General features: G+C 41.8%; 1 protein-coding gene across 1 annotated transcript in view; it reads right to left on the reverse strand.

Moving 5' to 3' along the window:
* Window positions 1-18623: 18623 nt before the first annotated feature.
* The window catches only part of STMN2 (stathmin 2), a 40371-nt gene continuing 32387 nt past the window's right edge, over window positions 18624-26607 (reverse strand). The window contains exons 4-5 of the mRNA XM_010221943.2: window positions 22450-22641; window positions 18624-19951 (exon numbers count right to left, since the gene is read on the reverse strand). Coding sequence (XP_010220245.1) covers window positions 19892-19951; window positions 22450-22641 — 252 coding nt within the window. The 3' untranslated portion in view covers window positions 18624-19891. The remainder of the gene's footprint in view (window positions 19952-22449; window positions 22642-26607) is intronic.

Below are 26607 nucleotides of genomic sequence, written 5' to 3' on the forward strand. Positions count from 1 at the left end.
TGAACAGCCATATCCCGAGATTTGGGAAAAACAACCACATGAGAGGGGAAGTCTAGGTCTAAAGATACTGTTGTCCTCCCCAACCGGTTAACTCCACTCCTCTTTCAAAGGAAAGATTTGAAAATCCCCCTATGCCCCTTTGTCCCAAACAGCCCATCGCTAGGGGAGGCTACGATGAATCAGGAGCTCGTTGAAAAAAGTCTGAGATTTGTTAAGAGACTTTAAAAAAATGATTGGGTTGCTGTTGTTTTAGTCAATGTTTGTGAATTTTTTATCTTCTCACTGTGGAGGCAGGGAGGCCGCCTGCTTCTTGAGGCTGGGACGAGGTTTGTAGGGCTTTTTGTAGCCCCCTCCCAGGCTTGACCTCTGCGATCCTGCCAGTTAGCAAACTGAAGCTAAGGAAACGCTGCCTCCCTGCAGCAAAGTGACATCCCAGGCTGAAAGCACAGCTTCAATGACAGAGCTGGCTGAGAGCCACGGGGGCCCAATACTGGGAATTCCCATGGTCTGCCCCCAGGGATAAAGTTGATAGAATGACGCATCAGGTTTCCGGTTAGAAAAATCCCTGCTTTTTTTTTTCTTTTTTTTTTTTTTTAATGCAGCATTAATGAATGTGCTAGACAGACAGTCTGACTTTATGCGTTCTTTACAGAACAAGAGAGCAGTAATACAAGTCTCTTTTAGCCTTCATTTTTAGCCACTGTATACTCTCTAATGCAAAAAGAAAAAAAGAAAGTTTAAAACCCACTTTTATTCACAGTCCCTATGCTAGGAAGTGCAGCCTTCGCTCCTTATTATTTTCAGTGCCTTACATGAGACGGGCACCCAGTCTGTCTCAAACAGTCTCTGAGAAAGCTGTGGTTCAAGCTTTGCAAAATTAAATACTTTTTTGTTTGTTGGGAAGCAGGCTGTTACACTTAGCTATCTGCATAGCATTAGCTTTGTATCCCAAAACTCTTGTCAGAAAGGAGACTTTAATGTAATTGCACTTGACACACCCCACGCAAGGTTCCCTTGCCTTTAATAACTCTGTCTGAAGTCTCTGACTGGAAAAGGCTAGAGAAGAGTTTGCCAGTGGCTAGTGCCACCTCAGATTTATCTTTTTGGTGACAGTATCTGCTCCTCACTCATCTGTACTGGAAGTGCTGTTGCAATACTGCTCCTAGTCCTATGGGCCAGTGAGGTGAGTGATAGCAGAGTTCCATCTGTATATGTGAACATGGGCCAAGCATCCACCCCCACGTTGTTACAAGATTGCAAGGACTGCAAAATGCAGTGTGTGGTAGGGGAGTGAGAAGAGCACAGGGGAGGACTCTACAAAGGAGATTTTTGTTTGTTTGTTTATAAGCCTCTTTCTTCCTATCCCTTCGGACTTTCTCCAGAATTTTCCTCAAATTTAAGTAAGTGGTATCTGCAGGAGCTGTTGCACTACATATTAAGCTGGGGGCTGATACTCAGGGCATGGAAAAAAAAAGTCAAAATAGCTGGTTAAGATGTTTGGATCCTTTTTTTTTTTTTCCTCCTTGAGACAGTCTTCAGTAGCACTTTCTGCATTAGAAGTATGGCTGCTCTTACCTTTCTTGAAGCCACAGATGACGTGCACTTCTTGAAACTGGGCTGAGGTGGTTCTCGTGTCAGAGTGCCAGGCAATAAGGAGCAGCTGCTTTAGAAAACCTTCTCCTAGTCTCCCATAGCACTTATGTAAATGGAAGCAATAAAAGAATATAGTTCCCACAGCAGCCTTCAGACTCTTAACTGTTAGACTGTATTTCACACTCCAGAGTCTCCTAACACCTTCACAGTTTCAGCAATTAAGAGACCCCTTCACTGCTCCCCGAAGAAGGAAAGACCATGGCTGGAATGAAACAGAGTTCTTAGGCAAAATTAACACTCCCATGAGATGCATTTTTGAGTGTTTGACTTCACAACTTCCCACTCTATTTTTAATGCGGTCTTTTGTGTATAATTTACTAGGTTTTAAATAAGTTATTGGATAGCACGATGTTCCTGATGATGCCTTGGATGATCAGGCATATGTTCTCTCAGCAGGGCTGGAGTATCGGATTTGCTCCTTAGACTCCTTTAGCTCAGAGGGATTAACTGGTGATACATGTAGGTTATCTTATGTGGACCAGAGAAGAGTGGGTCTGATTTTGCCCAGTGTGCTTAGCAGATACTTCCTGTCAGTAGAGCAACGGGAGGGGAGAATCTCAAATGCTGTCACAGGGTCTGGAGAGGATTGCACTGCAATGGTCACAGGCGTTTGTGCATTTTCCTCCAATGCTCATTGTATCCACTCGAGTTGTCTTCTGTTTGCTCATCTGAGGTTACCCTGCTGCTTGCTGGTCTACTCACAGTTTCTTCATGTAACAACTCCTGACCTCCCAGCAGCACTTTGCTGACTAGCCAGTCAGTACTCATTCCCACCTTGATCCAGTGTCAGGCTTCAGCTTCTGTCCCTTAGGTCCTTGGAAGACCTCTCAAACTCCTGTTTCAATCTCTCTGTCACAGTATTCTTATTTTTTACTTTCACTTACCTTGGATTGCCATCTGTCTTGCCTGACAAGTCTTTTTACAGCATCTTGCCAACTTCTTGTCACAGTTTCACTACTTCCCCTCCTTGCTGCCCCATGGTTTGTCCTATCCATATATGAAGCAGATGCTTTCCTCTATAGCTTCTTCATCCCTTGCATCAAGCAAGCACGAAAAGGAAAAGAAAGAAGGATTCTTTACTCCTGTTTCCAGGCCCAGTCCCATTGTGCCAATAGTAATCCTTGTGAAGTCCTTGTGGTTACCAGCTGAGCCACTGATAAGGATCAGAGCTCCATGAGGTGGGTACTTGCATAGCTTGGTCACAGTAGGACTGAAATCTGTTTGCTGAACAGTAGCCAATGTGTCCTCTGTTAAAGCGCCTCAGGATCTCATGAACCCAGTAGGAACTGGTGTCTGTAACCTCTGTTGAGGGAGCCAGGCTAAGATGAAAGGATCTTGGACCATAGAGAGTGTGAACTGGGAAGGAGGGATATGGGGTTGGGCTGGGCATAACGTCAGAAGGTCTGACATTTGTCAGGAATGTCATGGATGTGAGGAACCCAATGGGACTAATCAGGAGCTTGGAAACAAGAGGTAAGATCACCATGGGCTGGTCTGGGCCTTTATTCACGCTGGGGTTGCTTCTCTCCATTAAGTGAATATAATTAACCTGGGTGAAGAAGCTGGCAAGAAACTAGTTGCCTGGCTTACACAAGTAGACCAGAATCTGGTTTGGCACATTTGTGAGCCCTGCTTCTTGTCTTCTCTGGGTGTGAGTAGTATATACACACATATATATTTTTTTCCAGACTAATTCTTGTTTCCTTCCAGTTGCTTCTTTAGTTCTACTGCCTGATACGAGAAACAGTCATGAATGTATAGCACTAAATATGCAATAAACAACAAATTCAGCATAGAGTCTGTGCCTACATGTAGCTCAGTTGCCTCAATCTGTACATTATGGTAATGGCAAGAGCCTATTCAAGAAAGGGACTGTAAGCCCTTGTAACTTTGGTAAAATGTCTTCTGAGGATGATACCAAGAGAAAAAAAAAAAAAAGGATCTGGGCAAGAGACCTGTCTGAAGAACTTCAGCAAGAAGAGAGGGACTAAATCCCCTCAGAGCAGAAGGAAAAACTCTTCTATGGAGGATGCATGAAAATATCAGTTATGTCTCATTTTAGGGAATGTATGGAAAACACATTCCAGATCAGTGTCTCTGGGACAATTTTGTTTTATGCATAGGTTGTTGTTTTTCACAAGACTAAAAGAGCAAGACTGTGAGGCAGCAGAGCAGTTGCTTTATTCCCTGGAGTGCCCCATGGAAGCAAAGAACTGCTGTTTGGGGGAGGCAGTGTTGGCTTTGCAATAGCAATGGAGCTGTCTGGGAAAAAACTTTTATACAGTTTTATAAAGGATAGAGACTATAGGTTTCTATAGAAATAACTTTTACAACTCTATTGATTTAACAGAGAATGAGAGTGCTTCTGTTCCAATAAAAGAGCCTATATATGTATTGTGTTCTCAATTCTCTGCAGCTTTCTGCAGGCTGGAGCACAGTGAGCACAGAGCTGACTCCATTTAGTTTTCCGTCCTGTCCATCTAGGGATATCTAAGGCAAACAAATGTGGCTGGGCCCCATTCTAATATGTAGGGCACCAGGGAAGAGTAGTTTCTTCAAGAAAAAAATACAATGAAAGAGCTTGGCACATCACTTAATGATTAAAAGTTTCACCCTCAATTTTCATGGAGACAAGATTCCTGGTCCAGATTCCTGTGCCTGTTTGTTCTGAGACTTGTGGGATCAAGTATGATATGGTCAAAATTGCAAAACAATAATCTCAGTACCACTGAATAGGGAGGGATTCCTTAGAGAAGAAGATCTAATGTCAGAAAAAATTCTGGTTTTGAGCTGTCTTTTAACTGCTTGCAATTGGCATCTCTATGGACCAAGAACATAACACCTTTGCAAATTCAAGAGTTATGCTACCAAAGTGTTATTAAAATGGGAAAATAGTGTTTGGTAGCTCAATCTGTAGAGTAAAATGGTCATGCTGTCAGTGGACATGCTGAATTGGTGAAGTCCAGCAGGCTTGCAAGCATGCACACCCAAAAAGTAACAGTAGTTGCAGGCATTGCTGCAAATCCCTCTTCCTGGCCCTAAGCTTTCCTTTATAACCTTAGAGGTCGCACAGGCTGTGCATGCCATGTAAGGGATGCTGTAAAGTTACCTTGGAGATTAAAGACACACACGCCTTTCAGGTGTTCAGATGAGCAGGCAAAGATAAGTGTTAGATTATTCTTCTAACAGATGCTTCATTCTAGAGAGATTTTTGAAGGAGTGAGGTATGAATCAAAGTGTGTCTACTACTGGTATCAAAAATGCAGATTTTTTAAGATTCAGTGATGATGCTAGAGAAGAAGCCTAATGGCCAAGCTGCAGGACTTGTGTTGGCAATGGCTTTCATAGCATTAAACTGTCAGAAAGCAAGCCTATATTCCTGAGAGGGAATCTTTGACATCTGCTTCCCTCTGTTGACTGAGTTGTTGAAATACACTAACCTTGGGTAAACTAAGAGCACATTTCACAGACAATGTGGGGGATTGAATGGCAGATAATAGACCAAACTCTTGGTACTTGTGAGCTGGTGGAGCTCTGAGCAAAATACTGTAATGGCTGAGGACTTAGGCCACCTTGTTTTTCCTTTGAGCAGGTTACCTTATGTAAGGCAGTGATCTTGAAAAGAAGAGATATTATGTGTGCACATGTCTTCACAGGCACTTCTCTTGTCTTTTATATTTCTAAATAAAACACCCAAATCCAGTTTTTATTTTGCATCAAGCTGCCAGTAATCACTTGCACTTGGTATAAAGCAAAGGAGGAAAATGAAGTACAGCTATAGGTTTCTTGTTTCAATGTTGTTTTTTAAACAAGAAACTGGTATTAGACACCACAGCTACCAACTGTGGGCAGCCTTTCAGGAGAGCTTTACAAGAGTATCACTTTCTGTCACCGAAATGTTGATAAACTCATACTAGCTGGAAGAGCCCATTTCCAGGCCTCACAGAACATTTCCTAATGTAATGGGCACCGTGCAGAGATATCCTTATTAAGTTCCTGGCAGTGCTGGAGTCAAACTTCACAATATCTATCATCCCAGCAGGCTTCGCCTTGACCACAATATGTACATTTCCCTCTTTTGGGCAGAGAGAAACGGCAGCAGTGACTCATACTTGACACTTAGGTCATTTCACATGAAAACCATTTCCATTGGAGACTTACAAGGCCCTGGCTTCCTGTTTCTTTCTGTTTTTTGTCTCTCTCTCTTACTGCTTCCCTAGCATCCTCCTACGTGACAGTATGCTTCAAAATGCTAAAAGAGATGCTCAGCTGGCATAACATGCACATAGTTGATTTGCTGCTGACAGAAGAGTGTTACTCTAAGGGGCTTCAGCTTTCTGCAAAGAACTCCTCAAATCTGAACAAAGTTATGTTTTTATTAGTTGCCTGAGACTCTGCAAAACAGCACATCTGTGCTCAGGACCAGGTTTCATCTGTGACAAAGGCAGCTTCACTGCCTTGACACTCTCCTTCCTCTGGTGTCTGGATCTTTGTAAGGTGTCCCGTGAATTAGCCCTAAGCCCTGCACTGTTTATTGAGAAGTGAGCTGAAGTGACCCATGACATGCTGAATACTTTTTTCACAGCTGACCCTGTCCTGAGATGCTACTGACTTGTGGAGAGCCTAGAAATATTGTGATTCTCCTTAAGAAATTAGTAAATGAGTCTTTTTGGGAGCATTTGCATGTCTGCAAAATATGCTGGCCAGCTACCATGTGATAGTCGTCAAAAATAGGCATGGGATTTCCTGAATGTGTCAAGGAGCGCTGCATTTTTTCCTGATGGCTCCAGGAATAAGGTCATTGACCTTTGGTCAGAGTCATAAGCTCATGATTTGCCTGGTTCTGCTCAGCAAATGTATGCTATCATCTTGAATAGCCCTAAACTATAAGGGATCACTCCTGAGCTCTTCTAGTCCTGACAGCTTCTTCCGGTTCTACCAAGTGTTCAGAGTGACAGGCCACTGGAGCTCTCCAGAAAATATGTATCATTAAATCTTCCTCCAAAAGACCTGTTAAAGAAGCTTCCCTAAACATGGAATTTTTATGGCAGGATTATCATGCTTTGCCTTCATCTTTATGCTATCTACTACATGTATACCTCATCCTTGATTTTAGATTTAGCACCTAAGATGATGGCAGAAACTGAATAGGATCTACGAGGCTGTGGTCAGACTTTGTAGCTTGAGGACAGATTAGCACAGGCAAGCTCTTCTGTGCATTTTTCTTCAACATGAGATCAGGGTTGACTGCAGTGAGCACAAAATGAGTAGTTGCTGTTAATACATGTTGCTCCTTAGGTGTATTGCTGCTGGGTAGAGTCTGTTATTGTTTGCAAGTCTTGTACAAAATCTACTTTTTCAATGATTTTATTACTAATACAGCAAGGATTAGCAGGCTTCATAAACTCATGAGAATTCATGAGAAAGAAGATAACTCAACCAGAAAATTCATCTATGTCAAGTGCAGATACTGTTTGAATACAAGTGATGAATGAATGATTGCCGTAGTTCTAGATCAATAGCAATGTGCCTTCCATTTTAGGGCAGATCATGATGTGGTCTCTAGATAAAAGGAAGATTTATTTGAAGTTCCCTGGATTCATTATCAATGTGCATTATTTCATTTACTTAACCAACTCTAGATGCTTTCCTCGACTCAGCTCTTCATCCTTGAGATACTGAATGACCAATTTGGAGACCGGTCCATCATTTATTTATATTATTGAACATATTCCCATGGATATCCATGAATATTTATGTCAGAACCTTTATTAGACACCCAATGAATGACCACACTTTTTATGTGTTTTAGATACTTTATATTGACCTTTTCTATAAGGTTTGTATTTAATTTTAAATTGTGTTTTCTTAAAATAAGGTCAAAATATGAAGATCTAAGTCTATAACTGAAAATATTTTATTTTGATTTATTTGTGAGTGCTTACCTTCTTTAAAAAAAAACCAAGAAAATAAAAACTGACATAACAGTTGAACAACAAATAGTCATTAAACATTCTGTTAGGATGAAAACAAGAATGATCAAAATCAGTTAATGCTAATATAGCACAAAACATTTACATCAGTTATTATCAATGTTTGATGGGAAAATTCTATTTATGCTCAAAATGTCACAGCAATTTTATAATAATTCATGTATTTCTCATTTAGCAATCCATGAAAAGGTCTGGGTTTAAGAAAAACAATTGTTATATAATCAGATTGTGATTAATGGGAAAAAGAAGGAAAGAAATCTATCCTTAAGTTATTCTGCAGATCCACATCTGGTTTCTGAGAGGCAAAGTTAATTCTTCAAAAATAAAACACTTGCTCAGTTTGACAACAAGTACTGTACAATTCCTTGTATGTGACTTAAACAGGTTTTTATAGGATAAGCAATGCACTGTTTCAAGAAGCACACGTGAATTGATGAGGTCCAAACCCTCAAAATGATGTGTTATGTTGTTATTTATATTGCTTTATCCCCTGGTGTAAATCCCAAAGAAAGATCTGTGTTTGTCATGAAACCATTTACCAGGACTTGTGACTATTATCTTATTTTATAGCACTACAGACAAAATACATAACACGGGGTAAAACAGATATATTTTGGAAACTACATGCCTTTTCCTTTGTATATTTTCGCTAATGTAGCCATTGTTCCCCAGAAAATATTAAGCAGTTTGCAGTAAGGAGTTCTGTCTAAGATACTCAACAGCATTTCAGAAGTCTATAGGGTAATATTCTCTTATGACTGCTCATGAAATGAAGCTCAGTACCACACACAGGCTTACTCAGAGGACAAGTAGCTTATATGGGTAACTAGGGCAATTCTCTGGAGGATCTGGGTCATGAGAGAATCCATTATACTAAGTTAGGTAGCATATGAGTCATCCAAAGTGTGGGTGAGAAGACGAAGCTGGAGAAGTCTCAATTTATGCTTTCAGTTGCCTATATCACATATAGGAACAGCATCTGTACTTGCATTGACTTTGCAAAAGCAGCTTAAAATCTTGAAATGGTGGCCTGTGTGATTGCACACTCCTGAATGCAGAACACTTTTTACCAGAATGGCAAACCTCTTTGGTCTTCTTCTTGGAGAAGTGGCCATTCTGTCTTGTCTGCCTGAGGTTCATGAGCAGATCTAATGGTGTCCCTATGCATGAAGAATCCTCTTTGCTGGCCCCTTAGCAGAGGATGCATATCCAGCAGCTTCTTTGAGCAGTTATGTTAAAAGAATATTGTGATTCCATATGGAGCTGCTAATGCTTCGTGGATTGTATTAACCTTTGGGACATATCAACCCAAAGCCTATGGAGATGTGCAGTTAATAGTTTCTCCAGTATCAGACTGATTGCTGCAATTCCTCTTAGAACTGCCACATTCGTAATTTCATAGCGTTGTTCCTCGGATAATAAAATATCTGTAATTACTAACGTGGATACTTTTGTCAATGTGTAGAAGCTACCTCATGCAATGCAGTGAATTCCATGAATATTTATAGTGTCACCCACATAGCCATTGCCTTTTTCTTGGTAAGGTTTATTGCTTCAGCTACTATCATTTACCTTCCTCTGCAGGCATTTTCTTAGAAACAGTCCTCACGATAGGCAGACTTGAGAGTCTTACCTATTTCCAAGAAATATGTGGAGATGTTCCAACTCTCTTCTAGGCTTTTTGATATCTCAGATTCAGTCTTTCTCCAAGACTAGCAGCTCAATAAAATTGCAGCTGCTGTAGCCACTTGCAGCTGCATTTGCAACCAGCCCTTGTCTGAACAACTATAATGGAGATTATTTCATATTTTGTTACTGTTTGCTTTCTTCTAAGATCATTGTAAATATAGCAAGGAGATCTTTTGGTGGTCTTTCGAAGAACACTATCTTCATGGTGATGTAAAGATGTGAAAGCATGTTTTAAGAGATTTTGTGGGGAGATCCACAGTGTAAAAGCTTTTTTTGTGCTTTCACTCAGCTATTGCTCACTAGCAATGATAAAATAAGCCATTGTTCACACCAAAATAATGAATAGATCACTGAGCAAAACAAGGAGAAAGAACGTGTTTTCCCATATTGCACAAACCAAGGAAGATTTAATTTATGCGGACAACTGTTCCAGGTTTCAGTATCAGAAATCTGCATTTGATTTTCACTGCAGGGAGGGAAAGATTGATAACAATATTCAGCAGAAATCAATATACTGTTTCAAAGCAAGGTGTGTTTCCTTTTCTAATCAGTCATTCAGTGAATCACTCCAGATTTGTACATCATTCAGTTACTGCTCGTTAGGTGTGATGGACTTAAAAGCTGAAAAGTGCATATGGAGCTCTTTCTTTGACAAGCTGAAATACTCCACTGACCTCTTAGCTTTGTACAGACTCTAAGTACATTGGGAAATAGTCTGAAATATAGTGGAAAGAAGGAGACATGCAGGCTGCACCAGTTCTCTTTATTTCACTGAGAAGAAATTGCCTTTTCTTTAGAAATCTCTTGCCTTTCTCTCTTTACTTGGACAGTAAGTAAAAGGTAAAATAGTACCTGGTTACTAACCTGTGTTACAGGACAATGAGAAAGTAGGTGGGCTTCCAGCATGGAATTCCCTTCTGGGCTGAGAAAAATAGTTTCTCCAGGAAAAGAAGTTTTCTAGTTTCTCTGGGAAAAGAGTAGGAAAATAAATCTTCTGTAATGTTCTTTCCACATATTTGATTGGTTCAATTTAAAAGGGAGATATTTTTTCCAGGATTAAAACATAGGAAAAAACTCCAGCTTGCCATATAATTGGGGTCAATGCTCCATGCTCACACAGCAGAAATACTGTCCTTAGGTGGCCTGTACCAGTTAGAGGGTTTCTGTGCAGCTGCTGGCCTAGAACACCTCATATTTAAAAATTGGGCCGGTGGTTGCCAAGAAATGTGGTTGACTTGTGTAGGCCTGTAAGGCACATTTGCACACTTGCACATCTGTTTTGTAATATGGTAAAATATTTCTGTTAAACCAGTCCCAAGCATTGAAGTTTTTAAACCCGGATAAGCAGAATAATTTGATAACAGATAAATAAGCAAACCATACTTTTGAGGGCTTACTCTATTATGGTGTCTGAGTAGTGTCCAAGTTCAGGGTGGGCAAATAGGATTCAGAGACCTGGGGCTGTTAGTGTGGAGGAAAAATAAAGCTCTTGTCCAGAATATCTCCTTTCTGTGGCAACAATTCCAATGTTTCCTGACTGCCTCTTTTTCTGAAAGAGCTGAGGAGCTACTTAGAGATACAGCAGATAGCAGGCACTGCTACCAGGTGAGAACCAAATGGAGATAAGTTTCCAGCTATGGAGCTCGTAGTCATAGGAGGCTACAGATACCAGAAGTCTACCTTGACCATAAAAAGTGATTAGAGATATTAATATAAGAAATAAATCCATCAATGATATTAAGCATCCTAAATAATTCCTGCTCAGGCACCTTCAGAACTGCATGTTGCTGAAGGATAGAGAGGCACCACCACATGCTGGCCTGACCCCTTGGGCCTATACTCTTCTTCAAGCATCCGTTCCTGAACACCAACAGAAGCAGAGTACTGCTCCAAAGGGACCCGTGGCATGGCCAATGCAGCTACTCTTATGAGTGGTGTTTTAAAAGATGCAAAATTAACCAAACCTGCAAGACAGTATTACCATTGTTAGGTACTTGAGTTTGCTTAACTCAGAGGGAATCAGAAGAATAAGTTTGTAAAGACCTTCGAAAATCAGCACTACTTTGGGTTGCCCTGTTCAGACCTGCGCAGGACAGACTCAGAGGTCTTGAGTGCACCTTAATCTCCTGCTTTCACAGAAAGTCACAGAAAGTCTCAGGAAAGGAACGCAGCAGAGAGGAGAAAGATGGCTTTGGGAGCCAGTCTCAGCAGAGGGGCAGCCAACTGGGCTTACCCACTGATTCCTGGAGAAGAGAGGGAATCAAATCTGCCTTGAGCTTCAAAGCGAAAACAAGGAGTAATGTGTCTTCAATAGGCAAAGACAGAAGCAGTCCGTTTGGCTGAAGAAGGAGAGTGAGAACCATGAACCTGATTCCATGAACTTGGTTCCATAAACCTGGCTCCATGAACCTGGTTCCATAAACCATGGCAGGAAGCCTTGGCCAGTGGACACCCTGTATGGTGCTCTGGGGAAGAGAAGCAGATGTCTAATGTGGGAGAAAATGCAATCTCTGCCATGGTTCCTGCTCACTCTCCGAGTCGCCTTCACTGAGCCAGCAGTGACCTTGGGCTCTTGCAGGTGCTCACCCTGGCACCGTTGTGGAGCTATTTACATGGGAAGAGATGGTTTTCAGGCCATTCGCGTTCAGTCAGTTCTGAGCCTGAGCCAGGGAACATAGGCTGTTTGACTATATCTGTACGCATGTGCTGTGAGAGCCAGCAGGTGTCTGGGATGGTGCCTAGAGGATTGAGAACTGGATGGATGGCAGAGCTCAGATGGTGGTGATAAACAGGGCTGAGTCTGGTTGGAGGCCTGTGGTCAGTGGTGTCCCGCAGGGATCAGTACTGGGCCCAGTGCTCTTCAACTTGTTCATCAATGACTTGGACAAGGGCACAGAGTGCACCCTTAAGCAAGTTTGTAGATGATACCAAACTGGGAGGAGTGGCTGACACTCCAGAGGGCTGTGCTGCCATTCAGAGGAACATAGACAGGTTAGAGAATTGGGCAGAGAGGAAACTTACGACGTTTAACAAGGACAAATGCAGGGTCCTGAACCTGGGGAGGAATAACCCTAGGCACCAGTACAGATTAGGGGATGATCTGCTGGAAAGCAGCTCCGCGGAGAGAGATTTGGGAGTCCTGGTTGACAACAAGTTAACCATGAGCCAGGAATGTGCCCTCGTGGCCAAGAAGGCCAATGGGATCCTGACCTGCATTAGGAAGAGTGTTGCCAGCAGGTGGAGGGAGGTGATCCTGCCCCTCTACTCAGCTCTGGTGAGGCCGCACCTGAAGTATTGTGTGCAGTTCTGGGCTCCCCAGTACGAGAAGGACATTGAACTTCTGGAGAGAGTCCAGTGTAGGCCCACAAAGATAAGGGATTGGAGCATCCATCTTATGAGGAAAGACTAAGCAAGATGGGCCTGTTTAACTGAGAGAAGACTGAGAGGAGATCCGATCAATATGTATAAGCACCTGAGGGGAGAATGTAGGGAGGATGGGGCCAAGCTCTTCTCGGTGGTGGCCAGTGACAGGACAAGAGGTAATGGGTACAAGGTGAAACACAGGAAGTTCCATCTCCATGCGAGGAAGAACTTCTTTCCTGTGACGGTGACAGAGCCCTGGAACAGGCTGCCCAGAGAGGTTGTGGAGTCTCCTTCTCCGGAGATCTTCCAAACCTGCCTGAATGCCACCCTGTGCCACGTGCTCTAGTTGTCCCTGCTGGAGCAGGGGGATTGTACTAATTGATCTCTAGAGATCCCTTCCAATCTTAACCATTCTGTGATTCTGTGTAAAAGACTTTCTATAGCCAAGACTGCTATGTGAAACCTGCCTCCGTGTGGATGCCAACTTGTGCAAGCAGCCCACATTGCTCTAGTAAACTCTCCTAGTCTTCACTGTAGGTGCATGCAAGCAATTCTGTGCCAGGCACAGCAGCAGCTAGCTCTGTCTAAGGGGCATTGTAAAATTTGAGGTGTTTCAGAGCACCGAGAGAGGAAGTTTGTGTTAGCAGCTTCTTGTTAAATGATTAGGTGCTAAATTCCTAAGCATCCTAATCCATTAAATGCTAAGGTGAGTCTTTCAATGCTGTATCCTCCTGGTCCTCCACAATTGTATCTTCTAAAGAGGAATTGCCTGTGGCCTTGACATGGAGAGACAGACTACCTAGGATAACCATGAAGATAATAGGGAATAATGAGGAGGAATCACAATCATTTGTATGTTAAAAAATCCAGCTTGGTTTGCTGAAAAGACATACCAAAGCTACAGAGATAATGGGCATGTGTTTCTGCCTTCAGCAGTTATAATACACCCTTTCAGAAAAGAATGATTGTGTTTTCAAACTAGCCCAAGCATTTGATTATTGATAGCTACTTCTGTTTGTTTATAAAGCAAGGGGATAAAATTATACACAAAAAAAATCTTCATTAGTATCATTTCTGTACTAACTGAAATAATTTCTATTTCAGCTTTAATGCTGAACTAAGGCATTAGCTCAGGTGGACCTCAACCAGGACACCTGGATAATGCAAAATCCTGATAATTTGGCATGAACTGGGGAGTGAAGGGACACACATCCATATGGTATTCATGCCGAAGAGCTATTCATATGGCTCCACAATGCAGCTCCCAAGTATCTTTATTGTCTTCTGCACGGAGGTGAGAAGGCTAGGCCCATATGTTCCCATAGGATGTTCCCAGTAAGGTTGGGGAGTTCAAAGCAGAAGCAGTGCCCATGATTTTGCCCTTTTCCTCCCTCGCTCAGCTCCAGTGCTGCTGCCACATTTTCCGGAGGACAGCCTCCTCCTTTCCTCCTGGGTGATTGTGTTGTCCCTGTCCTGTCCCAGACCTTGCTGGGTGAAGGCCATCTTCTTCCAGCATTGCTAGGGTGTCCTAGGAACTTGGCACATCAAAACCCGAGCTGTCTCTTCATGGCACGTCTAAAGTCTAGCAGAAATTGTTAGTCCAGCTCTGGCTGTGATCTGCGGGCGAGCAGCTGTACTGCCGCCTGTTCTGTCCCCAAGGGCAGAAGGCATTTATCATCATTTCAGCATTTATCTGCTGCCATGCCTGAGCTAATGTCTACAGCAAGGATAGTCCAGGTAACCTATTTATAGTTACTTGGGAGCTGTCTAAAGTCCACTCTCTAAATCCAAATGCTACTATTTTTTTCAATGTTCGTAAATCAGGGAGCATAGAAACACAGGGCAGGAAGGGAGTTCCCAACTGTTGAATCTGTTTTTTTTTTTTTTTTTTTCCTCTGTTGCGAGCAATCAGGCATGTTATCCTTCCCCAGCTTGCTCCAAATCCATCTGAAAAGCAGTTTGATTTTCCTCCTTCCATTCCATTCCATTCCATTCTGGAGGGCTGGTTCAGGCTCACTGGTGGCTCACAACCAGCTCCTAAATTCCAGCCTAATGGAACAGCTAATTTATACCCATTTATTCTTATGACTACATTACCTTTCAGTTTATATAACGTTTCCCCAGTGCTGTATTCATAAGGAAATGTAGCTAAAGTAATGAAATTTGCCCAAGGAAAGAGCAATATCTTTTATGCTGTATAAATGCAAATCCAGATTTTAGGACAAATGATAGAATATCATTCTTCATGAGGCTCTGAAGCAAGGTTCCAGCACAGTGCACAGGCCAGTACGCTTTTCCAAATGCAATTTATCATTCAGAGTCGCGTGTTAAGTAATCAGAGCTTGCCCTCTTCTGGTCACAAGCAGTTGTACATGCGGATCTCGGGGGAACCATCTGGCAGTCTGTTTCAGCAGGCAGGCTTTTTGGAGCAGTTATTTACTGGTACCCAAGAAAGGAAGGCTGGTGTTGCACTGCAGAGGCGAATGTTTCCCTAAGAGCTCACAATATGTGTTCCTAAGGGCGTTGTGGAGCGAGGTATTTAAATAGGAACAGGGAGCTCCATTAATGTTCCCACAGGATGATCCAAGCTTAGATGTTCTCAAAACAAAGGCGTGGAATTAAGTTACAAATGTCCAAAGCGGAGACATTTTACAGGACGATGGAGAACTCCCTAATCCATGGGGCATCCACAGGACGTTCTTGTTTCTGCTGCTCACAGAGCTGCTGTTTACATTTATGTATGTAGACTGGATCTTTAGTCCCTTGTATTCTCCCCCAGTCCCCCCTATTTGAGGCAAGGGAAGAGTTCCCTATATTCCTGAAGCTGCTTTTATCACCTCCTTGGTCTGTCTCCTGAGAAGGCTGCTAGGAATTGCCTGTTGCTTTCAAGTAACGTCTGAGGCTGCATTAATGCAGAATTTCTGATTATGGTGTTACGATATTTGCAATTCTGGCCACTCCTTGTTCCACAAACACCAAGAAAATCAGCTCCTTTCAGTTTTACAGCTACTCATGATCTTGCCACTCGTATTAGACTGGAGTCTGGGCTTAGTCTTCAGATTTCAGAGCCACCATCTATCCACATTATATAAGGACCTAGCATGGCCATGCAGCAGCTTAAATGGTATTCTTCTGAGAGAGATCCTTGCAATATGGTCCAGAGGTTTTAGAAATCATGCTCTTAATACTAAGACTGACCACTGCATGGCACTCTTGCACCAGCATCACTGTAGCAGCCAGCCCTCAGATGTAAGGGAGCGTATCTAAAATTTTCTCATTACTTAGTAATATCCCTTCTGCTGTGTGGAGCTCTGCTTTCTTTCACAGCTGAAAGATGCTCAGAATGGGGAATGTGTTGCAAAATGGAAGCAGATCCTGCCTCTACCTTTGCAATGTTCTTTTTCTTCCTCTTCACCAAAAACCTGATGAGAGGATTTGATTAGATATAATGGGATTTGGAAAAAAAAAAAAAAAGATGAAAAGATGAGATGGAAAGTCTTCATGCTGCCTAAAGGGCATGCTTTACGTCAGATCGCTTAGTCCTGGGGGAAGAGGAATGAATATTTCTCTTTTCCACATGGTTTCAGGTGCTGGGAATAGAGCTCTTTCCTAGAGGCATGTGCATGTGTGTGACATGTTGTTGTACACCACTAAAGAAGCACAGAGATGGCTATGTGACTGCATAAGTGCTTGGATTTTGTTTCAGACATTCAAAAAATCATTACATGTGATGATAAAGGAAAAAAAAAAAGATTCAGACCAAAGATAGGTTGAAATCCTAGCTCTAAAGATTCTTGGCTTTGGAAATGTTTGATTTTCAGTCTGAGTGTGAATGTTGTGGCTTCAGTCCGACCACACGAATTCTGATAGATCAGAAATGTCCCTGTGTGTTTGCTCAGTCTGTGTTCCCATGGCAGCCTTGACACATCCAATGGATTAACTGTCAGGAGGCAAAACCTGGAGGTCATTGTGGAACATGCCGAGACCGTGGGTCAGAAATGCCTTTCTTGGTGCTCAGCCCTTGCCTGCAGCTGAGAAATTGCACATCCCTGCAAGATGAGGAGGTATCTGCTCGGTGTCACACGGGTGCTCCCAGATCCATCCTGCTTTGCCTGTGGTAGCTGCTCTGCACTGCACCTTCAGTCATTCAAAGCTCAGGGAATGTGTCTGAGACCTGATTCAATTAATCAAGGAAGTGCTGTTTTTTTCCCCAAAACACTGAACACTTCACTTGCTTTTGAAAAAAAAATAATTAAGATCTTCCATGCATTACTTTAAAATGTATGTTTAAATGGATGTTTGGGATATTCCTTAGCTTTACAAAGAGATCTTTATTTTGAATCTCTGCATGAGAGACCGGTCACGCAGACATGCGAAGTTGGCAACTAGGAAGTCAGTGCTGGAGTAATATAAGGAAAATGCCATTTTGCAGATCATCTTTGTGCCAACATATATTAACTATACAGATGGATTTGAAAAATAACTTTTGAAGTATATTTATACCTTATCAAAATGAACTCTAAACCCACAATCTGTTACGATATGCAAGTAAATAGAACAGGAGGAGGCATGTCCTGCCACCACCTCACACTGATCTGTTACTCTTCAATCCCTCTGGGGCGGTTTTGATACCAGCCATGCAGTGCTCAATACCAGTCAAGGAGGCCCTGTGTTGGGCACAGCAAGTGCCAGGGACCATCCTAAAAGGCGCATTGCATGTGGACATGCTCAGTGGTGGGATAAGAGAGCTCGGCCTTAAGGAGGCAAACTGGACTGCCCACCTGGGGCTCAGCACTGGAGTTTGCCCTTGGCTGGTCAGCACACGTGGCCAGCAGGGCTAGTGGGAGTGGGGCTTGCGGCATAGCCAGACCTTGCCAAGTAAGGAGACAGGGGAGAACTAAGTAAGTGAACTGTCATGGGGAAGTCAACCCAGAGCCAATATGCTCTCAGACTGAAATGTAAGTTTGACCTACACGAGACTTTTTTGTTGTTGTTTATTTTAAATTACTGCGTCTTTAACCAAGCTACAAAATTGGAAGAGTTGGCAACATCCAAATCCAAAGTCTGCTATTTGACTTCCTCTGTCAGATTTGCTGGGGCAATTTTGTCAGAACAACAGTAAACTCAAGTTTTCATAACAGTTAGAGATTACTGCTCTTGTTGTATGGTCCAGAGCTCATTGCATACCCACCCTGCAGCTTTGCACCCAGGAGAACTTCTGCAGCTTTTTGACTATTGGCCAAGTCTTCCAGAGACATAGCTTAGTTTTGAAATGGAATAGGTTTCATGGATCAGAAACTGCCTGATGCAGATCTGGAGCTTTTGGCCCATGTCCCTGAAATAACAAGTGTCTCAACTTTCAATAAATCAGAAAAAGAATTCTAGAGATAATTATGAATCACCTCTCTAGTTTTAAATGGATTTGGATCCAATTTTATATCTCAGTGCTGTATCTCAACAGCTTCCATAGCTATTTTGCGGTTTTCGATAAATCCCATAAATGAATCTTTTACCCTACAAGTTAGTATATTAACAGCCAAATTCTTGCTGCAGCTATGATGTTTGTGCCCATGGTCATATTCCTAACTTTTCTTTACCCAAATTCCCTTTTTTTTTTTTAGTTCCACTGTTACATCAAGATTAAAGAGTGTCAGTGTGTGCGGCTAGTTCTTGTTTAATATGTGTCACTGCTGTGACAGAGATAACATTTATAGGCTTAAATTATATGCCAGTGTTAAAAATAAGCCAAGTCTAAGCACTGGAAAACACATTGTGGGGTCAGTCCTGTATTAGCATAGAAATAGGCTTGACATATTAATAGGTTTTGCATTAAGTCTCATTTCTACATTTTTATGATTACAGGAGGTTTCCTCCTCAAATAGCCACATGCCAGAGAAGTAATGGAGCGAGAGAACAGACAAGCCCTTTTTCAGTTCACAGAACCCCAATTCTTTATTAATCACAGCTTGCTCACAATGACATACAGGAAAATAGCACTAATGAAGAGTAGAATATGCAGGCAGCAACCTCCAGGGGGGTAGGGACAACTTCAAAACTGCAGCTATTTTGGGGATGATGTGTTAAGTTTGGTGATACCGAACTTGGCACAAGCACCCTGTCTAGTCATTCCTACTGCTTCAGCCCTCTTAGCTCTAGATGTCTGTCACTAGGTAGGGTTGACTAACACTGAAGAGTCATGTCGAATGGAAGTCAGCAGTGTCAAAAAAACTTAACAACTGGCTCACGGGTTCCAGGTGAAATATTCAGTAGCCTTTTGTACCATTACACACGCAGTATGGTAGCATCAGATGAGTATCATAGATCATGGCATCTACAGATAAAGCCACTTGATGCTATTATTTGCTCCATCAATAATTTTTCAAGTGGTAAATTAAGCTCACTTTACAATTAGCATTTGTATCATTTAGAATTTGTCATAGCTTGATGGTGACAATGTTCCTCTTAAATTTTCCTTAAACTGACTTATCACTGGCTTTCATGTCTGCTGCAAAGCAGTATTTGCTGCCTCTCATCTCAAAAGGCAGAAGCAACAAGTATCTGTAGGCAATGATTTAACCTCCATTAGCCAGCTCACTACAGAAATCTGTAGGCAAATTGCATTTGCAGAAACTGCTTTTTAAGAGCCTTTTGTTTTGGGCAGCTGACTGGGAAGTTACAATACCGGTCACCTAGCTACTGCTTTAACAAAGCTTATTGATGGCAAAGCGCTCTAGGTTATTAGGCAATGGCTGGTATCTAGCACCATAGAACAACTACTGACCTCATTGATGGGTTGGAATGAGAGTCGCAGGGAATGGAGATAGACATGAGGTGCTCCAAATGAACCGACCCAGCTAAGTCAACTGAGTGGGAATAGACAACATCAGAAGCCTGTTACAGGACATGTAAGATTATGAAATAACTTGCATAATGCAATACTTGTATTTTTTAACAAAAATGTAAGTATTTACAAAATAAGATCCAAGTTTTTTAAACATCAAGCAAATCATTCTGCAAAGAGACCGCATTGTTTTTGTTTTTATTTTTTGTTTCTTTTTTAAAGTTTTTATTGAGTTCTTGTTTTTTTTAAACCATGTCATACATTTCCCATACTGATATCTCATGATCCATAATAATATAGGCAGGGGGAGTTTGCTAATGGTGGGGATGGGTCACATCCACCATTGCTGTTCTCAGCCAGACAGTTCCACCTGGAGCTCCTTGTTTCTACGAACCTCTGCAGCATGCCTCTCCTGGAAAACATCAAGAAGGCAAAAATCAAACCTCTTTCTCATTCTGCGTTCCTAGGAAGACCTCTGATGACAACCCCATTGAGGTTGTGCCTTTCACCTCTGTGCAAAACTTCCAGGGCACGGTCTTATGTCTGATATAGGCCTTACATCTGGTCCTCAACACCTAAAAGAGTTTCCTTTTAAGGGTCTACACTGAGAGGCGGTGTTTGCTGCATAAAATGTGCTATATGCCCACTTTTTTTTTTCAACTTCCTAAATGTTGCCAACAAAGCAGATATAGAGAAGGATGAATGGGCTTGAATTCCTTGCTTGCACACTGCATGCAGAAGACACAATAGTTATTATGCTATCTGTAGTTTTTAGCAGTCATAATGTAAGGTCAGAGAGTTTAGTCCTACCCAGTCAAGTCAATCTATGTATCTCAAACATCCCCTTAGACCAAATGATGGGCTAGCTGTCCTTCTTGGTGCCTTCTCCGGCTCTGAGGTAGTAGGGGAGCTGCTGGCAAACTTCAGTGCTAAGCTTTTCTGTTCATCTTTGGCCATGTTGTCTTCTCTCTCACAGAAACAGTTCATAATTATTTTAGACTTATTTGTATATTCAGATACTTCTGTGGAAATGGGCCTGTGGTCAGGAACAGCTGTCAAATAAATTTAGGAATGTTCCACTCATGATGTTTATAAAACTGTATTATTTCTGGCAGCTCTTGGGCTTTAGGGGATTTAGTTTATACCTCTGTCCTTTTCAACTGTCAAACTCCCAGACTTTTACCTCCCTTGTGTCTGATCCCTGAAACCACCTCCACCACCGAGAACCCAATAGCAAACATAAAAAGGTGATTATAAAAGCAAATATCCATCCTAGCAGACTTCAACTTGAGCTACTTGCTAGGTCTTTATATACGTTAGAAAATCTTCTATGCAGATTGGTCAAAATTTTATTGAAATCAACAGGAATCTTTTTATTGCCTGAGTTGGACTGTGGATCACAGGCCAAGACACCTGAAACTGTAGATCACAGTTTCTTATACTATCTGTAATCCTGAGCTCCAGGTTTCTAAAGGTCTTCTCCCTCAGAGCTCCAGTTAATTGCAATATATACAAATTACCTTGATACTGAGTGCTTCCAAAACCTGGTGACATCCACATTTATGGGTGAGTTTTGAAGACTTAGATATCTCACTTCATCTTTTCCTGCATATGTAGGGTTGACTTTTTTGTTTGTGCAAATAGTAGTCACACAATGATTAATTTCTGGTCTATACAAGGTTTCCCAGATATGTTATTGTCATATTTACTCAGTAATGTTATTTGGATTTCATTCAAAGATTTACTATCACATTTCAGAGGAAAAAGGGCTTAATAGTCTTAATGTTAGCACTAATCTAGTACACAGAGATGCTCCAGCTGTCCTTCCCATTTCCTTTTAGTACCTCAAGGATGACTAATTGCCTTTTTCCTTTGTTTTCATAAGCTTAGGGATATGAGCCTGCAAATAAAACGAATGCAAAAATAGTCAAGTGATTTGGCCACAGTCCTCCAGAAGGATAATTATCTAGTGTTCATATTCACTAGTAACAGCATTTTTTGGAAAACTCGTGTTCTTTCCTCCTCTCTGAAAGAATACTTTTGTCTCCACTGAAGAAGGACAGGGGATTATTGAAAAGTCCTCAGAAGGACGCCTGTTTTCACTGAAAAAACTGTGAGAGATTTTCTGTCTATGCCTCTTTGCAGGATATTAGACAGTTCATTTTTGACAGAACCAACTAATCATTCCTGCAGAACCAATTAAAATCACTGCTAAATCTTTAACTACAGTTTTCCTTTTCTTGCTTGAAAGGGCTTATTTGGGAAGAGCACACTCAGTCCTGCACTGTGGTCTTTAGGATTTACCTGTTTCCTAAAGGGAATTCTTCTAGCTCTACAAAGGCCTCTAAAACAGATTTACTCTCTTTGAGTTACGTGATTTACAGAAGATGTATAAGAAAGCTTTTGATGCGTAAGAAAGCTTTTTCTCCCTTCTCTTTTTCCATCTTTCCCCTCTGAAAAGCCAAAAACTAAACTGACATTACAGCTGTTTGATTTGGTCACTGACATTTCTTAAAAGCCAAATTCTAAGCACAAGTGACCTTTAATTTGTTCACAGTGCCTTCTTATAAGCTAGAAAATCAACCCTTCTTTGGCTTTCCTTCTCCTTTTAACACTGGACCCTTGCCTTTGTATGTCAGAAGGAATAAGGACATGGATCTCAGCTGGCACAAAACCCTAGACCAAGATCAAGGGCAGCAGGAACAGGGAGCAGCAGAATTGGTGATATGGATACAGGAAAGCTCAGTCTCTTTCAAAAGTGAGTTGTGTTTTAGATAGGCACCAGGGGCTCTTACTTATAAAAATCCCTCAACTTTAACAACTGAGAAAAGAGCTACTCCATGCTCTCTCTTAAAACTATTGATTAGACTTTCCTCTCTAGCATATGGTGAGGAGGGATGGCACAGTTACCTTTTCTTGGAGACGTTCAATAAGAGCAGCTAAATTAGCTTCACGGTTTTCTTTGATCTGTTCCATTTTCAGTATCAGCTTTTCCTCTGCCATTTTGCTGAAGTTATTGTTCTCCTCCAAAGCCTTTTGAAGCACTTCTCGCTCATGTTCTCTCTTCTCTGCCAGATGTTTCAGCACCTGGGCCTCCTGGGACTGGAAACAGCAAGACAGGTGGCTGAAATGAGTGTCTCACAAAACACTTACGTGGAGCAAAACCTCCCTAAGGACAACAGTTCACTAAGTTTGGAAACCGTACAAAGTTTGCTTTTTTGTTGTTACGTTCATTGCTTGTATAATCACTTCTGTGTATAAACAGGATTAGTTTCAGTCACAGGGGCTTAGAGGCCGTGACGTGTGTGGAGCGCGTCTCCTGGCAAGCAACACTGCCGTGTGCCGTTGCCTTTCCTTGCCTCGCTTACTACACTAGCCATGAGCACTTTGATGGGAGGCGATAAGGACTGAGGACTGAAGCTATGTGCGGTGGTGAAAGAGGCTTCAGAAATGGAGGTGCAGTTTTGCCTAAGTTGGATTGCTCTTAAAAGTACGTGATTGAATAGTCATGAGAGGCTTTGATGCCTACAGTAGTGAAAGCTAAGAACTAGCTGTTCAGACAGTGTTTTCTTTCCATTATACTTCTGTTTGGCTCCACTTCACTGATAACAAAGAGGGAAAATGAAAAGGATTTTATTCTATAAAAAATACCCAAATACCACAATTTTTACTTAAAAGCTTATGTTTTGCAAGGAAGATGGAAGCAGCATGTAGGAATTAAATGCAGCTTATGCACAACACTGTGCTATTCTTCATTCTAAATCCATTATTCAGAATTATAAGCTTTTCTATTATTTTAAATCAAATTACTAACATGAAACCACTAATTCTTGTAGAGAAGCCAAAGAGCTTGCAGTGTTGGGCCCATTCTCCAGGCAAGTCTAGTCAAAAAGATAATATATTTCAGGAGGGTTATTTGGAAGTGATAAACAGCATGTTATGCTTTTGCATAAAATAAATTAGAGGGAACATTAGAAACAAAACAGAAAATGAGGAATGAAACAAGGCTCTGGGAAGCTATGTGAATATTTCAGTGCAGATCACAACACAACATTGTTATCTGTAAAATTTTAATTAAAGACCTGAAATAAGGAGTTTAACCAATAATTATGGTCTGCGGTAATGAATCTTATTAACTTCTATCTGAGTGGTTTCAAATGCAGTAAAAAGCCTGCAGTTCCTTAAGGTGAGTGAAATCCAGCTATAAGGAGAAGAAAAACATTTTAGCAAAAGTAAGATGTACATAAAACCAAACATACTGACAAGGCAAGTTAGGTAGATTCTAGAAAAGACTGCAAAAGCCAGGCAGAATATCTTGCTGCAAGACACTCGAGAAAAATATATGTTGCTTTAAAACACTACATTGGCTTGCTCAAAATCAGAGGGGAAAGCTGCTTTTGCAAATCCTGGCCATTTACTTTATTTGTTGTCATCTCTGGTTTGCTTCCAGTTAACGGCTCATAGCCCATTTATGTGGGATCTCAAAGCACTTACTGAAGGAAATGGTCCCCTAGATTGGTTTGTACCTAAGAAGGGCTCCTCCTTGTTTTACCTCCCACTATAGAACATGCTGAATAGGAACATGCTGAGTAGCAAATATTTCTCAGTTCTTGGTCTCACGCAAAATAAGTGTTGCGCAGGCCAAAGGGTACTGCAAGTAAGAACAGAAAGTCCCCAGATCAGCTCAGCCAAGAGGAGGGGGAGCTTTGCTGAAGGGGAAAGGGAGGAAAAGAAGCCAGAGAGAGCAGGGCAAAGAAGGAATTTTATAGACTGATTCAAAAATCATACCTTCCCCCCCAAATTAAAAAAACTATCAATAATTTTCATAAGTTTGTTAATAATTATTATTACCACAGTTACTAATAACAAATAGGTTATTTTTGAGCAAATATTTGCTTCCATATATTTAGCCTTCAATGTTTCTTTAAGTATTGGCCTACCTCAAAAAGGAAAAAAATAATTTTGAAATACTTTGTGTACAACATAAAAATAATAAAAAAATGAACATCTTCAGCCATTTTCACCCTTTTTGAACCAACAAGAGTGGCTTAACTTGACCTGTACTTAATGTGGGAAGTTCTTCCCACAATTTAGCTTTTTATGTTTTATTTACTATTCAATAGCAATTCTACATCTACTTTGGAAAAAGTTATAATCATTAAAATTTGGTTTCTGGTATGAATTTTGGGGACTCTTCGCTTAAATGATCCCAAGGTAACTTTGATAATCTAAAGAGGTATTTCCTTTCCTGCTAGGAGTTTGAATAGAAAAGATGCTAATTCTAAAGTCCTTTCTCATGAAAGTTTTGGGGAGTGACTTCTTATTTTGAAAGTCTAACATCTCACGACATTAGAAATATATATAATTTGTTATAAAATAAAGCATTCCCAGATTTAAAAAGCAGACTTTTCCAGAATAAAAGATAAGGTTTTCACTGGGCCTATAACACTTTTGAAAGGAGTATTGGCTTGCAATGGGAAATATCAAAAAGCCATTGGGACTTTGGGGTATTTGTCCATTTCTCAGGTTTCGTTTTCACATAGAATCACACAAAATGCTTAGGAATGAAAGGGACCTCTAGAGATCATCTAGTCCAACCCCCCTGCTCCAGCAGGGACACCTAGAGCACGTGGCACAGGGTGGCATCCAGGCGGGTTTGGAAGATCTCCAGAGAAGGAGACTCCACAACCTCTCTGGGCAGCCTGTTCCAGGGCTCTGTCACCCTCACAGGAAAGCAGTTCTTCCTTACATGGAGATGGAACTTCCTGTGTTTCACCTTGTACCCATTATCCCTTGTCCTGTCACCGGCCACCATGGAGAAGAGCCTGGCCCCATCCTCCCTACAATCACCCCTCAGGTACTTGAACATGTTAATCAAATCTCCTCTCAGCCTTCTTTTCTCCAGACTAAGCAGGCCCAGCTCTCTTAGTCTTTCCTTGTATGACAAATGCTCCAGTCTTCTTAATCATCTTCGTGTCTCTCCACTGGACACTCTCTAGAAGCTCAATGTCCTTCTTGTGCTGGGGAGCCCAGAACTGCACACAGTACTCCAGGTGCGGCCTCACCAGAGCTGAGTAGAGCTCATCCAGCCAGTCAGCTCATTGTAGAAGGCTATCAGGTTTGTCAGACACGACTTTCCCTTGGTGAATCCATGCTGACTATTCCTGATCACGTTCTTTTCCTTGACATACCTAGAGATGGTCTCTAGGATGAGCTACTCCATCACCTTTCCAGGGATGGAGGTGAGGCTGACTGGCCTGTAGTTTCCTGGCTCCTCCCTCTTGCCTTTTTTGAAGACTGGAGTGACGTTGGCTTTCTTCCAGTCCTCTGGTACCTCCCCCGCTCTTCATGACCTCTCAAAGATGATGGAGAGCAGCTGAGCAATGATCCCTGCCAGTTCCCTCAGCACTCTTGGGTGCATCCCATCCAGGCCCATAGATTTATGGGTGTCCAGTTTGCCTAAATAATCCCTAACCCAACCCTCCTCGACCATCAGAAAGTCCTCCTCTCTCTTGGTTCTCTCTCTTGTTTCCAGGCTCAGTACATGGGGACTGGCCCTAGCAGTAAAGACAGAAGCAAAGAAGGCATTTAGCAACTCTGCCTTCCTCTGCATCATCCGCCACCAAGGCACCCTCCCCATTCAGCAGCAGACTAACATTTTCCCTAGTCTTTCTCTTGTTGCTGATATATTTGTGGAAGCCCTTCCTGTTGTCCCTGTCATCTCTCGCTAACTCTAATTCCAAACAGGCCTTGGCCTTCCTTGTCACATCCCTGCAATCTCTGACAATGTTCCTATATTCTTCCCATGTGGTCTGGCCCTTCTTCCACATTACGTACGTGCTTTTCTTCTCATTGAGTTTACTCAACAGCTCCTTGCCCATCCACACAGGTCTCCTGCCCACCTTGCTTGACTTCTTTCTTGTAGGAATGCACCGATCCTGAGCTTGGAGAAGTTTTCTTCCCTTCGGATGCTTTATCTTTTGGACTAGTTTTTATAAACATAAATCTAAGAGAACTGTGAAAAATCAGAGCACTGTATTTTAAAATACACAGTTCTAGAGGCTGTCT

This window comes from Tinamus guttatus, unplaced genomic scaffold (genome assembly GCF_059628265.1).
Source record: "Tinamus guttatus ecotype Peru unplaced genomic scaffold, ASM5962826v1 Tinamus_guttatus_pri_ptg000156l, whole genome shotgun sequence".
NCBI lineage: Eukaryota > Metazoa > Chordata > Aves > Tinamiformes > Tinamidae > Tinamus > Tinamus guttatus.